Source organism: Copidosoma floridanum, unplaced genomic scaffold (genome assembly GCF_036245765.1).
Source record: "Copidosoma floridanum isolate Cflo_tuat_1 unplaced genomic scaffold, Cflo_Japanese_pri ptg000019l, whole genome shotgun sequence".
In the NCBI taxonomy this organism is placed as follows: Eukaryota; Metazoa; Arthropoda; class Insecta; order Hymenoptera; family Encyrtidae; genus Copidosoma; species Copidosoma floridanum.
Window position 1 is genome coordinate 2675848 of NW_028321896.1, and position 15666 is coordinate 2691513.

The window sequence follows — 15666 nt, forward strand, 5'->3', positions numbered from 1 at the left end:
TTGAAATTCATTTTGGGTCAGGGTGTTTGTAGCGGGACAACATAGCTTTTTTTTTTCACGCAAATTAGTTGGATATTGGTCTTGAGATGTGGGCTGGAATCTGTGTTACGCGGATTATAACAATGGTGTTGTGATTTAAACACTGACCGAGTCAGCGGAGCGTGGGCTATTGAATAAAGCATCCGTGGGGGTTGAGATAATTATCATCAATGTACGGAGGGTATAATAATGTGATGATGATGATGATCTACTTGGGAAGTAATTGCTTTTTCAATTAGTCTTCTCAAGGATTTTCTACCTTAAACGTTTTTTGACACGTTTCGCATTATCTTCATATTTTTCACAGATCCATGATCAAACGTAGTTGGGATTATCGAGTTTGGGTTTATTTTCAATCAGATTAACTGTCTCCTCTTATTTTTTAAGAGAAAATTTATGATCGAATTAGCTTTATTATCTTTCTTATGAAAATTCAATTAATTTAAATTCTCAGTTATTGGCTCTTTAAAATAAGTAATCTTCTCTGTAAAATTTTTTAATTATTAAAAATATTAAAAGCACTTCTAATAACGGCAAAAAAATTAGTTCTAAAAAATTTTGTAGAAATCATACATAGTTTTTAAATATTTTTTCAGTCTCTTTTTTTACGGCTCTAAGGTTGTCAAAAAAGTCTAATAAATGACAACTTCAAACAGTTCAACCCATAAAATCGGTAATAAAATCCTAATCTTATTTACGTAAGTAGTGAAGCCTGCCAAAATATAATTAATAGTATGAGCATTCCAATAAAAAGACTTCATCCTGCAACCCCTATTCTTTAACAAAAGACAATGATTTATCAAAATATTTTTGTTTTCCGGCAGACAAAGAGCTGCATGCATATTTTAAACATTTGTAACAATTGTTTGTACGACATATACTTGTATTGTATTGGAGGAAACTTCAAGTAATACGTCATCACTCGGTGTGAGTCACTTGAATCGCGTGACACATTTCGACGAGACGATGAAACGTATCACAATCTATAAACGCTTGTGTCGTCAACTGTAAAATTTATTTATAGTTGTATTGAAAATTTGAGTAACTTAATTGGATGTAGATTAACCAAACCATCGTAACAAACTAATTTAGTATGAAAAATTCTTTTTCAACTGACGCGTGTTGTGCAAATACCGATAAAAAAAAAAATCTTATTATCACTTGCATACCTAAAGCAACGATCGAACGCGTTAAAAATCAATTAAAATTAATCCTCAAAAACAGGCAAGCCGATCCAATGAAATTTTGCCAGCGCCATGAAAAAATCCCCCCGCGGACGCCATTGTGCCGCTCTCGCGTGTGGGTATATTATACACCCATCGACGGAGAAAAGGACACGAGAGGCTGAAAGATGGGGCGATTGAACCGTTTTATAATAGCGTCGCATCTGCGCGCCCATCAGAATATATACTTATATATATTATATTTATATACTACACACGCGTATAGCGACGACGAGACAGCGGCACTCGATACCCTTTGGCACAGCCTGTGTCAACACAGACTGCAATAAAACTTTACCCGGTTCGTTTTTTATTTCTCTCTCTCTCTCTACATATGATATATATATATATATACACTTACTCATTCGCTTTCTCGGTGTACCATCATACGTATACTTGTAGGTACGCATCGTTCTTGTCTCTATATTATCTAAAATACAATTGTCTTTCTTTTAGGTATCATACGTGATGCATATGGAAAAAGAAAAAAAAAAAAAAAAAAAAAAAGAAGAAGAAGGAAGTATAGGTATGGGTGTAGCTCTTGTATTCCTTTTCTCCTTCCGCGCGGGACTTTGTTACACTTGTACTGCTCCTCTTTTTCAACAAAATGCTTTTGCCAATTCTCACCTTATAATATACTGTACACTTGTGCTCTTACGCGCTTCGAGAGGATACGAATGGGAGTTTAGCTGTATATGGGTATGCAGTGTGTTTTGCGGGGCGCACGATGGTGATCGCTAATTTTTTGGCTCGTCCAAGTGTGTCGGGCCGCGCGTGTGCTCTAATGGGGGATTCTCGCTTTTGACGAGCCTCTGTGAAACGAGACGCTAACGCGAGCTACTAATTGCTCCGGGGAGCTGCTGCATGTGTTTGCGAAACCTTTGCTCCTTGATTTTCGACCTCAACGATTGTTTTCTCGGGAATCGGTGGTTGTTGAAGCTGACAGAGACCGATTTCCCAAGCTTTCGACGGAGGATGATTTCGTTTTTGATTTACTTATTTGCTCCGTGGAACTGGGACGAGTTGCGTCTATACGTTTAGTTTTTGCTAACATTTTCCTTGGAATTTCAACGAAAATCATGTTCCCAAGGATTCTTTTTTTTTTACAGAAGAAACAAGACAGGCTATACAAAATAAATTTTTTGTGTCATACAAGTTAGCAAATTGCTTTCTACATTGAGACATTGAGTTGAACGATTTCGGGAACGCGAGAATCACAAGAATTTAATTTAAAGGCTGTAGTTTTAAATTTTAATTATTTATTTCAATTTTTATGAATTAATCAATTAGTCAATAATTATTTGATTGTATAAATTGTACAAAGTAAGTTAATTTTATTCATTTCTATTTGTTTTACGTTAAAAATAACACTATGGTAAAGATATGTAAGAGCTTCTTGTCAAAGTATGAGAGTATAGAGTGTATGTCAACAAAAAAAAAAAAAAAAAAAAAAAAAAAAAAAGTCTAGCTGATGGACTAAAAAAAACTTTTTGTTTGTTTGAGGGAATCCAAATGGGACAGAAATCTGTGAATTTTGAGAATATAAGCTTCAGTTGTCTATTCCCTTTTTGGAACAATTTTTGACATACCAAATCTTCTTTAAAGGCATTTTCCAGTCACGAGGAAAAGATACATTTTCCCAATCCTTCGGCAAAACCTGTTTTCGAAATTGTCCGGAAAAACACCATTGCCCAGACAAATATCTTTGGTTAACCATTAAACACTAAGGTGCGTCAAAACTAAAATTCATACAGACAAGGGGTAACAAACAAAAAGAGAAGAAAAAACAATTTTTGACTCACGCAACACGCGATTTATTCCACACTGCACATTACAATGAATACTTAACGATCGCCCCAACGGTATACCCTCAGTTCGTCGGAGAACACTCTTTCGACGGACCGCAAATAAATCGATTTTATCTCGTTCGCGACCTCACGCACGCGAAAATTAATAACCGAACGCCAAAGAGAGGGATAGAGACCAACTCGAGCCCAGAGTGACCGCTCGGTACGAGCAATTTAATCGCCGCGTGATTAATCTCGCGTTCCACTTTTCCGATCGTATATGAGCATAATTAATCCGCGCGATTGAAGTCATGGCTGATGCAATTTCAAAACTTCGCGATGAAGACCGCCGCCGCGATTACGCGGTTTTACAAGCGACTTGGTTTTTAAAAGTGCAAGGCAACCCTATAACTTAACGCCACTCAGGGCCGAGATCGTCGCTTTACTTCCATAAGCATCGTCGCCGTTCCGGTAAAGGTTTCCGTTCCCACGTTTACCTCGCTTCTTTTTTTCTCCGTCAATTCTACCATATACAATACCTGCAGCGATAATCGTTTCGAAGCATACCGTGTCAGTTGGGTGCACGTTCGCGATTTTTTTTTTTTTTTTTTTTTGCAAGATAGTATCTGTCGCAGCCGATTTGTCTCCGGACGCTCGATTCTTGGTGGGCTCACTTTTTCCTCTCTTCATTTCTACCGTTGCACCAACTCCTGAGTGATCGGTACGGAAGTACTTGCACATACTTATGTTGGAGTTGACGAAAAGTTACACCCTTCAATATGAATTTTTTCTAATGTATAAGTTAGGTTGATGTCAAAGTCATGTGGAATTTTCGATGTGATCGCGTGATCGGAAGTCCTTTGCAAGTAATTAAAATTAAATTACTCCTAACTGTAACCGTTTGGTTTAGGCGTTCGAGGGAGAGAAAAAAAAAAAAAAAGGAACCTTTCGAAAAAAGTCAAATCGACAAAAATTGTGTCTTGGTCGCCCTTTGAGTCTCATTGGCTCCAAAGCCGATCGTCGAGGAGGAAACGCGCGTAGAACTGGGTAAATCGCGTATAACCGAGTCGTTGTCGAAACGAAAGACGAAGCTAGAAAAAAAGGTCGGGGAAGAACACGAGAAGCATAAAGCGGGGAAACGTCCGAAAAGCAAAAGCGTGACGATCTTTTGTCGAGAGGGACTGACTCGGCTCGTTCGTCGAGCGCATGCAAGTCAAACGACGCATTATTCCTTGACCCGAGTCTCCTTTCATATTCATTAGCATCGCCAGCTATGTTATTACTACGTACCACTGCCGACTCGTATTTATATAATATGTATTATGGCTGCGCCAACTCTTTGGACCACCATAGCGCTCCACCTCGTTTTATATACTTACACACTATTTTGTTTTCCTCTCCCTCATCTCTCTGCAGCTCTTTGTCACCTTCCGCAGCTTATTCGTCGCTTTCATGCAAACATAATATACTTACTCTCTGTTCGCGGTGCACGTGTATAATATAAATAGTATATTTCCAGTTCTTCCTGGCGATTATAGCGTGTACGAACGAAAAAAAAAAATACAATGCGTCCGTCTCGCCAGCGGTTGGCCAACCGATTCCTAGTGAACCGATCGTTTCGTACATTTGAAAACCTTATCGCCCCGGACGATCGGCCCGTAGTTTACAAGTCGGACCTCGAAGCGACCGTGTATGTGCTATCGATTGGGTCGCGATCGGCATTTCCGTCATCCGATTTATACTTTCATGCCCGGGATATCTCGGAAGGGCCTGTCGTTGGATTTGGTATTCTAATCAACTACTCACTCGTCCCGTATACAAGGCCCTCGAGCCGACCGCTGCTGTAGATCGGTCAACTTTGACCGGTTCTTAACGTGCACCTTTTTTTTTTTTTTTTTGTTGTCGAGCCGACGTACATGAAAATCATACGACGGCTTTGTCGATTTTTACCCGAATGCCGTCATGGTAGGAAAAATTGGAGGTTCCGTAATTTAATCATCCTATGGATTTCATTGCGAACAAGCAATGGAACGGTTGACGACATTGTTTTCGTACCATACTTTTCACCAATATTTTACAGTTTGCAATTCAAAAGACTATACAACGTCCAAGCGTGTCCAGGGTGGTCCAGATTAATAGTTAAAATTTTCCACCTTTGTAGTAAAGTCGATTTTATATCATCGAAAAAAGAAATGACCAAACTCGGCGATATTGATTGATTGATAATTGATTGTCCAAAGTGAAAAATGAACAATCATTTCTGACTTATATATAATATATGAACCTATATCTGTGATCTGATAAGTTCACCACCGAAATGGTCAAGCTCTATTATATACTCAGAGGATAAGTGACGAAGGGTTTAGTATCGTTGCGGGTCATGTTAGAGTTAGCTTATATATTACAACTCGCGGCCTCCGATCGGCTTATCTACTTCCTGCAACACCTACTCGGCCCCTAACTTTTTATCAGGACCACTTTACTCTATGTTTTGAATTATTAAACCTTTATGTGAAAAACAAAAAAAAAATTTTTTTTAAACTGATTCAAGCTCCATCATCAAAAGGCGGATACTACAACGGTTGAAAAAAAAAAAAAAAAAAAGTAATGTTACTCGCTCGTTATTACCAATACACACATCGCAGTCGCACAAACGCAGCAGTGGAGGATATCATTGTTTCGCAGCGGATGATTCTTATGTAAAGGCCTCCTGATACCCCACACACTCCCGACTCGTATAGCGCCTAATCACAAGCCTGCAGTTAATACACGCGCGTTGGATGCATCCTGTCTCTCGTGGCCTCCGATATATGTGTACGCCCGAGAGTCCTTTAAAACCGAGAATACAACGCTCGTTGTGCAATTCACCCATCGCTTTACTTACGTCTCTCCTGTATGATTTCGTCCTTGAATGTTGTTGTCTTTTTTTTCTAATTTTCATCCAACGCACCTTCGCTTTGTGATCCATACCGATATGGACGAGTACCTGATGGCCGCCCTTACTTTTACAGAACAATGGGAGCCACGACGAGGACGGGGCTGCCTTCTTCTGGGACCCGCAGCCGCAGGCCTCCAGGAGCCGTACGAAACTGCTGCAGGACCAGCTCGACCAGGCCACCCTGAGGATCCGGGACCTCGAGTCTGAACTCGCGCTAACGAAATCGGTAATCGCTCGCTTTGTACATTACACATATCACGCGTGTCTCTTTTACCTCTACTGCTGTTTGCGAGAGAGAAAGAGTCTATTTACCTGTTTCCCAGAGCAAACTCCCCGATGTTTTTTTTTAACATTTTTTTTATTGCACGGTTGACCGTGAAATCGCTCATTCGCAGATGGACCCAACGAGCGATGCGCACCACCCGAGGGAAGAGGGAGTCTCGCAGAGAACGGAGATGCTGCGCGCGAAGCAGGACGTGACGAACCGCATCATACAGATTGGCGAGAAGGTATACATATAATTATGTGTATAGGTTTTGCTTTTCATCACTAAACCTCCCACTGCGAATCACGTATCATCATATGGCCGACCTTTTGCAGGGTCGCGAGGTCGAGAGGAGCGCGAAGCGCCTGCAGCAAAACGAGCAGTCGTTGGCCGCCGATTTTCGCGCGGCGATCTCGAAGCTGGCCTCGGCTGAGCAGTACGAGCTGGTCAGTTCGGCTCTTCGGGCCCTGGAGACCGAGAGCCGGGAGTTCCAACGAGAGAGCGGGGAGAGGGAGAAGTCGGACTCGGAAATCGAGCTGAGGTCCGAGAAGAACAAAAGGGAGGACGAGCTCCGGAGGAGGCTCGAAGAGCTCGAGGCGGACAATCGGACTCTGGCTGCGAGCATGGAGGAGTTGGACAGGCAGAACGCGGAGTCCATTGGTACAATCCACGCGATGGAATTCCGTTAAGATTTCACGTTGGGATTACCGGCTGATTTCCACGGGGTGGAGGGGTTTGACGATTGACGTTTGGCACTGATGTACATTAATTGTTGCCTCTAAATCCATAGTATTGCATAAGCTTAATTGCCGTTTGAAATAGTTCAACGTCAAACATTTGAGTCCTCCTTCTGTCCTTTTTTTTTTTTAATGAGGGTATGGATGAATAATTGACACATCAAAGCCTAACGTCGTCACGTTATTTCCACAAGACCAGAATCCTCCTTTAGGATTCCAGGTGGTAATTTCTGCGGAAAACTTCTACTGGACAGTCAAATGACCGAGGACCAATTTTGTTCCAGAACGCGTTCTGTCGCTGAAGGAAGAGCTACAGAAGAAGCACCACTCGTTACAGAGCGCGTACGAGCACCTCTACGTTGATTACAACCAAGCCCTAGGGACGATCGAGACCCTCCAACAACAGAATTATGAGCCATCGAAGCCGCCCACCAAGGAGTCCCTGAACTCCGCCGTCCAGACTACAATGCCACTTACGGTGGACCAGGAGACCGAGGCGACGGTCAGCAAAGAGGACAAGGGGACCGAGGCGACGGTCAGCAAAGAGGACAAGGGGACCGAAGCGTCCCTCGACAACCAAGAAGAGCCCCAGCTCGACGCGTCGGCCGAACTGAGGAAGGTCCAGGAGGTCGTGAAAAACAGCTCCCTCCAAATCCCCGGTCGGGACGAGCCAAGCGGCTCCAGCTCCGAGGACTCGTTGTTCGTGAGCCTAGCCAAGAGCGCGGTCGAGCTCAAGTGGCAGCGGGACGCGCTCGAGCACAAGTTCACGGAGCAGTGCCGCGAGTTAAAGGACAGCCACGAGCTGAGGGACGCCCTGCAGATGGACTGCGAGGACTTGCAGCAGAACGTCGAGTCGCTGCTCGTCGAGGTGCAGCGGCTCAAGTCGAACCTGCCGTCCATACCCGAGGCGAGCGAGGAGCGGGTCGCCTCTCTCGAGACCGAGACCGAGTCCCTCCAGGCAGAGGTGCGCAGTCTGCGCGAGATCAACGCCAAAATGTCCCGGGAGCTCAGGGCCATCCGGGAAGCGGTCAGGGACTCGGGGGCCGAGATTGACGTCGCGGCGAGGATCGAGGCTCTGTTGACCGACAGGGAGCACCTCAGCAGGGACGATCCCGCGGAGATGTTGCGCGTCGCGTTGGACGAGAACGTAAGTCTGCGGCGCAGGGTCGACACCATGGAGAGCGAGCTGCGGGTGTCGGTCGAGCGGTGCAAGGGTATAGACGAGAACCTCGAGCTGATCGAGGAGTTGAAGCTCGACGTGGAAAACGCAAGGCGCGAATTGAAGATCGCGGCTTCGAGCAGCAAGCGCCTCGAGAACTCGCTCAACATGCTCCAGGAGGCGAAGATCGAGGTAGACGCCGAGAACGAGGTGTTGGCGCGCGAGAAGGAGCAGCTCGAGGCCGATCTGAGGCTGCTGCGCGACTCGGACCTCAAGCACGGGGACGCCGAGGCGCTGGCACAGCTGCGGGACGAGCTCACCAGAGGCCGCGAGGAAAAGGACGACCTCGAGTACGACCTCATGAAGATGAGGCAGGAGCTGGACCGGGCGTTCGTGGAGCTCGAACTCGCGAGGACGGGGGCCGAGGAGCTCCAGGCCAACGGCGACAGACTGGCCAGGGAGAATACCAAGCTACAGGACCAGTTCGCAGAGGCTCAAGCCGAGAACCAGGACAAGCTCGAGCTCCTCAACACGGAGATGTCTCTGCTGAAGCAGGAGCTCGACGGCTGCAGGGAGGAGCTCGAGTCCGCCTTGGAGGCTCGGAGAGTGGCCGAAGAGAGGGTGGCGGTGCTCGACACCGCGAACAAAGACAGCGCCACCAAGATGGACAGCTTGGAAGTGGAGAATCGCCGCTTGATGGGAGCACTGGACGAAAGCACGAGCAGCTTGGGTTCGACCACGGAAAAACTGAGGACCAGCGAAGAGAGAAACTCAGCCCTGGAGAGTGAGAACACGGAGCTGAAGAGCGAAAATCAAAGGCTGGTTGAGAAAATCGACGAGATGAGGAACAAAGTACTCGAACACGAGGAGGAGATCGGCAGGCTGGAAGAGAAGCTCAAGTGCGCCGAGACGTACAGATCGACTACTGAGTCCGAGTTGGCGAAGCTAAAAGTGGACGTGATGGAGTTCAGGAGCTCTGGGAGAGAAATCATTTCCACGCAGCTGCAGGCGGAGCCAAGGGAGGTCGAATCCAACGGGGTGCCTGGTAAAATTCCGGACGAGGCCGATGGAGAAGACCGGCCAGTCGAGACGGTGGATCCCGACAGTCGGCAGGAGCTTATGAGCTTGCAGCTCGCGGAGAAGTCGAAGGAAATCGAGGAGCTGAGAGCGACGATGGCAAAGGACAAAGAGTCCGTCCTGATGGCCCGCGAGACCGTCGAGAACCTGTCCCAGCTGATAAGCGCCAAGGACGCCGAGATAGCCAAGACGAGCGCGTCGCACGCCCTGCTGAGCGAAGAGCGTGGCAAGCTCGTCCAGCTCGTACAAGAGAAACACTCGGAGAGCTTGCAGTACCACGCCGAAATCCAGAGACTGACTCACTTGTTGGGTGAGCAGAACACCAAGCTGCAAAAGATCACCGCCGAGCGGGACGCTGGCGCCGCGGCGCTCCAGGAGAAGGAGACCCAGCTACTCTGGACGCAAAACGAGATGCAGGTGCTGAGACAGCGTCTCCAGGAAGTCGAGGAGGCGGGCGACCACGTCGAGCGCTGCAGTCTTCCCGAGCACAGTGTCCTGGGCAAACGGACCTCGGAGCTGGAGGAGAAGAATAAGGCACTGGAAGCTGCCGTTATTCAGGACCAGACGAACATGCGCTACCTTCAGGAGCAGCTGGTGGAGGCACAGAGCAAGGAGTCGGCCGCTTTGAAGGAGGTCGAACGGCTGCGCAACCACTTGGTCGAGATCGAGGCCAATTACACGGAAGAGGCCTTACAGACCGAGGAGATCCGTAACGCTCTGGAGGCTAGGTTGGTGCAGGCTGAGGAGAAGCTGAAGAACAGCTCGACCATGTACACCTCGGCCAGCGTCAGGGCGAACCAACAGGTCGAGACTCTGCAGCAGCAGCTCGCTCTGATCGTTCAGCAGAGGGATGATCTTCAGAACAAGATATCCACGGCCGAGGATAAGGTGCTCTCGTACACGGCCTCGCTGACGAATCTACAGCTGGTTTTGGAGCAGTTCCAGAGAGGTAAGCAGCCGTGTGATTTTTTTTTTTTTCTTACAAAGTGGGAACTACAATTTGAAATGATATTTTAGATAAAGAGAAGGACATTCAAGAGGCAACGACAAAGTTACGTGCTCAGCTTCAAGACTCTTACAGAGAGCAGGAGGCGCTCAGGAACGACATTATCAATCTCAAAGTTCGTTTTGCTCGTCCCGTGTGTTATTGGGTGGGTTTGGAATGAGACTGATCGCACGTTTTTTTTCTACAGGCAGAGTTATTGGAAGCCAAGGACGCGCTGAAGGCGGCCTCGAGACTGACCGAGGAGCTGGGGAAGAAATCGGAGCGCATCGAGGAGCTCGGCCAAGAAGGTTTGCTTTGACTCGTTTTTTTTAAATTTTTTTTTACTCTTTGGATCTTTTGTTGCACTTTATTTTCCTCTTCACGCTCTTTGTGTGTGATAGCTTCTGTTCTGCTGCTTTCTTTTATTACGTATCGCTGTCCGTTTATCCTTTTAATGCATGGACTTTGATTCATTAGATTATTCTTATAGTAGCCTTGTTTGTTCAAGTCCACGTGAATTTTACATGTATACACGTGGAATCAACCACACACGGAAATGCTAAGTTTTCAGGTCTAGATTTTATTTAAGATATATGATACTTGAAGACTTGTGGTTGAAATAAAAGTATTCAGTAAATTGGACACTTTTTTAGTTTTCTTTTTAATAGTTTTTAATAGAACTTTAGTATTTTTTTCACATGCATCAGTAAAAAGTAAATTTAGAATTTCCAAATTTAGTTGATTCAACACGTGAACTCGAGCGACGGGATCCTTAACTTTGTTTCACTGCACATTGTTCGGTAAAAGCTGCTTTCAATGAACTTGTCGACGAGTATTGTTCTCGCTGTACTCAACAGATTTTCCTCTTCGAATTTCTCTGAATTCTCCGTAATATTTACCAAATTTTCTTCACAAACAGCAAAATTTCGTTTTCTGTACTGTGAATGCTGGGCGGCCCTCATCCTATTTTTGGATCCGATAAAAAAAAAAATGACTAATTCTCGCACATTGGCATTAATCCATACACGAGCAAAAAAAAAAACAATGTAACAATAATTGCCGCAATCCAAGCCACAGTATCAGCGAAAATTCTCATGCAAGAGCACGAATTCACACACAAAACGCACGACATCGCCTGCGTCCAGTCACGTAGTCAAATATCAGCTGGTAATTCTGGGATTCTTGATTCGCAGCCCCAGGGTTCCTGTTGGTATATGCCTACGAGCTGGCTCTTCGCCTGCCTATACAAATCGCACTTCACTTAAGAATGGAGTTACTCTCGAGGACGCATATATCAATACCACACAGTTCACCACATGCATATTCTTTCATATTTTTTTTTATAAATCGTCGGTGCTGGTTTTTAGATTTTATTGGCTGTTTGTTCCTCGTGCGGAGGGATCATGAAATTATGTGGCTGGGCTTTAACTGGATTAATCCCTGATGTTCAAGGCAAACTAATCAAACGTTCCGATCTGTTTGTGGGCTGTATCGCTGCATTTGAGTTGGAAAAACATACATGTGTAACGATTAATTTTTAAACAATGGTTTTTCAAGCTCAAAGTCATCTTTGAAAAATAATGGCGCATTCATGAGATTTGTGTTTTTTTTTTGGTTTTTCATAATATTTTTTGCTTCGATAATCAAATTTTTTTTTTTTTTTTTTTTTTGTCATCAAACATTGAAATTTTTATTCATTAAGAAAAGAAAAGTAAGTAAGATATTGAAGCGGGAACAAAATTACCTCGGATACAAGAATCAGAAAAAAAAAAAAAAAACTGTTCGGATAATCGCACAAAGCAATACTTGGGACGAATTTTGGGTAGCGCCTGAGTGGCTAATCTCATGTGGTAACTGTGAGTGTGTGTACTTTACTCATATTACCTCGTGGGGTTGGCCACCCGCTACCGCGATTCTACGAAATTGTTCGAGGGCCGTTTTTTTCTGTAGCCCAGCCCACGCGTGATTATTTTTCATTTTTATGCCTCGTACCTACTAATTTATAATTTCGTTTGGAATTATTGATATGCGTTGTAATGTATGATAATTGTTAATAATTTTGCAGTAGTATTTTTTAAATTTCCTAGGCTTTAATGGTACGACGATCCTTGTCGATGTGTATTATTCGAGTATACTGGAACGAGAAAAATTTGTATTAGAAAATATTGTAATTATTAGATTATTAATAATTCCCCTAGATAGAATCCTGGTGAAGTGTAGATTTGTAATTGGCTTGTTTTTTGGTATATAAAATAAAGTCTTTGGATTAAACGTAACATGAACATTATATTTCGTAGACAAAACTAACTAGAACTAGATGCTATAAAAAGCTTATGCACATACATTTTTATTTTTTTAATGATCAATCCTAACATCGATCGAAAATAAGCAAAATTTGTGTCATCAGGGTTCTAGTGTTTAATAATGCAACGAAACAATTGCAATCAAAATTGTATTATCAACTGATTCAAGTTTCCAATAAAAATTAAATCAAGTTTTATGGTTGATGAAAACAATTTTCAATCAATAGTTGAATTACATTTATTACTTTCAAAACTTTTTAGATTAAAAAAATTTTTTTTGTTGATTAAAAATTGTTATGATTATCAATGAAATTTAACTTTCAATTAAATTGTTGTTTTAATAAGTTATTAATTATAGTTCCTAGTCGAGCGAAAATCGAATTGAGATTCAAATAAATAATTTATAATCCTGCTTGTAATGTCGAAACGTTATATTGTACTCTGCATGATGTTTTATTTATTAATCGATGTAATAATAAACTTTCAAGAATCTGTTACACTTTCGGCTTGTAAGTTGCGAAAAGTTATATCACACACTTAATATCAGCATGATTTGACGGCTTACAGAGAAAACAGTCCAGTCAGATGATAATCGAATTGTTTAGTTCACACAAAGGCATGCAAAACTGAAAAAAAAGTAAAACATGAGAATGCAGCATGCGCTCAAGCGTAAAAAGTGCCAAAATCCTGTAGAAACAATGCAAAATTCGAATGCAAAAAAAAAAAAAAAAAAAAAAACAAGTCGAGAGGGGGGTGTGAGTATTACATCAGGTACTGGTGTCTTGATCACTGCAACCAGTACTTGTGTTATACTTGCGTTCGACTCTCAATGATCCTCCTCCGCTGCCTATCGAATGCGAGAGCCGTAGTACTTACTGTCCACACAATGCCGCCCGTTTGTACATGTGCATTTGATTGATTTTTGTAATATTAATTAAGTATACCTGCCGTTGTTATTTCACATCAGTAACTTTTGCTGCATTTCGTAGATTTTAATTTATTTACTAATTTTAATAATTCGTAAGTAGCGACGGTATATTTTGTAGTATGTATATGCGGCTTGCAGGCCGTAGAAATCGGTATTGCTTTTTTTTTTTCGTAACATGTGTATATTGTATAGTTCGTAAATGTATATCTTAGCGCAACCTAAGTGAAAATGATTTTAACGAATAACTGAAGATAAGTGATATTTAGGATCCGATTGTAAAAATTAATAAATTCCAGATTGAAACTGAGAATAAAGTTTAAATAATAATTGTTATCGGTTACTTACTACTTTTTTACTTTCGTTCTGAATGAAATCTGTGAAAGTAAAAGAAAAAGTAAGTTACTACGAAGTTTTCAAGAAACTTATAATAATTTTTATAAATTATAGCTAATTGTTCAAGAAAATTATTTGCTCATATTTTTCAATTCAAATTTTACAAAGATAAAAAACAAATAATAATAAATAAGTCTTGGAAACAGTCATAAATAGCATGTAATAGATTAATGATGAATATTATTACTGTCTCAGATCTATAGTCTTTATTAATTGTTATCATTTTATTTTATTTTTAAGAATAGTTTAAAAAATGAGATTGTTTTTGCTTGAGAATTCATACAGAGAAAGTTTTTGTAATTGTTTCACACAACCAGACTTATAGAGGGCTGTCTTTGAAAAAATATGGTGTGTGTCTTTAACGAAATGTTTTGAAATCTCTAATTTTAATTGTGCTCAAATCCGTCCACAGCACGATGGATATAATGAAAAATAGTATTTTCAAAATTAAGTAAAATTATAATTGCAAAAAATTCTCATATTTTTTAAATTATAATGATTATTTTGATATTTATGTAACTTGTACGAGTAGAAATTAAAATGAAAGTTAACATGTACACTTTCCATTATAATCATATATTATATATACATATATATTTGTAACAATTTTTACATTATTTTAATAAACCAATGTTAAAGGTGAGAATGAAAAAATAACCCTTTTTTTCTCATTTACAGTTAATAAGCTGACTGAGCTCGTCAACACGGCCGACCAACGTATCGAGGAAGCGAAAAAGAGCGGCGAGGGAAAAGTCGACAAGTAATTAAAATCTTTATAATTAACGTCAAGTGATATTACCTGATTCTGGACTACTAATAAGTATTTTTTTCCATTCACAGAACTCTCATCAAAAATTTACTGCTGGGATACATATCGTCACCAGCAAACGACAAATTATCAGTGCTAAGGGTCTGTGCCAATGTTCTTGACTTCAACAAGTCGGAAAGAGAAAAATCTGGTCTCGACAGTGGATCTGCGAAAAACAGCTGGTTCGCGTCCTTAGTAAACAGCGGCTCGTCTTCTGGCACGGTAAATTTTGTCGAATGATTGAAATAAATATTTCTGCTTACAAGTATTTTTTCTCAAATATTGCATGTGAGTGATTAATACAAATATTTCAGGATCAAGAAGCCTCCTTATCGACAGCGTTTATTAGGTTTTTGGAAAACGAGTCACAGCCTAAAGTACAATTGCCAGCCATGCAATTGTCGAATTCGGTAAATTTCAAAGAATCAATGGATTTATTATTTCAATTAATTGCAATGTTTTGAGTTTACAATGAGTTTTCGTGGGTTTTCAGCCCATCAATCGGCCAGGACACAGTCGACAACATTCGTCATCGTCGACTCAATCATCCCTTTTGTTGACAAATATCAATCTTCCAACATTCCCAGACTTTGTTCCAGCGAGAAATACTGGTTCAATTTTAAAAGAAGTTCTTAAAGACAGTTGATATTAAATACCGTTAATTTATGAAACGCATATTATTTTCTTTTAGAGTAACTATTTTTTCTTTAGGTTTATTGTATTTTTGTGGGACTTTTTAAGCGCTTGTTGTATTTAACTGCTGTAACTAAAATTTGTAAATAAAAATAAATAAAAATTTGTATCATAGAAAATTATACTCTTGCAAAATAAATTTTCGGATAAAAGTAACTAATCTATGTATAACCAAAATACACTTTAAAGTATTTATATAGGTCATTATAATACATTTACTGAAATAACAATTGTTGACTATCTTCGGCAAAAACATCTACGACTTTGCATCACAGAACTGAGAAAAAATTGATGGATACGTATATGAAACCGATATTTTTGTAAACAGTTG

At 41.7% G+C, this 15666-nt stretch overlaps 1 protein-coding gene across 4 annotated transcripts in view; it reads left to right on the forward strand.

Moving 5' to 3' along the window:
* Window positions 1-15474, forward strand: part of LOC106636983 (uncharacterized) — a 37616-nt gene extending 22142 nt beyond the window's left edge. For 2 of the 4 annotated variants that reach the window (XM_014349578.2, XM_014349579.2), the window contains 10 exons: window positions 6061-6213; window positions 6383-6496; window positions 6588-6912; window positions 7274-10174; window positions 10243-10346; window positions 10419-10518; window positions 14513-14594; window positions 14675-14864; window positions 14957-15052; window positions 15136-15474. In XM_014349578.2, coding sequence (XP_014205064.2) covers window positions 6061-6213; window positions 6383-6496; window positions 6588-6912; window positions 7274-10174; window positions 10243-10346; window positions 10419-10518; window positions 14513-14594; window positions 14675-14864; window positions 14957-15052; window positions 15136-15288 — 4218 coding nt within the window. In that variant the 3' untranslated portion in view covers window positions 15289-15474. Of the gene's footprint in view, window positions 1-6060; window positions 6229-6382; window positions 6497-6587; window positions 6913-7273; window positions 10175-10242; window positions 10351-10418; window positions 10519-14512; window positions 14595-14674; window positions 14865-14956; window positions 15053-15135 lie in introns of all 4 variants that reach the window. The other 2 variants (XM_089592554.1, XM_089592553.1) reach the window with 2 other exon arrangements.
* The last annotated feature ends 192 nt before the right edge of the window (window positions 15475-15666 follow it).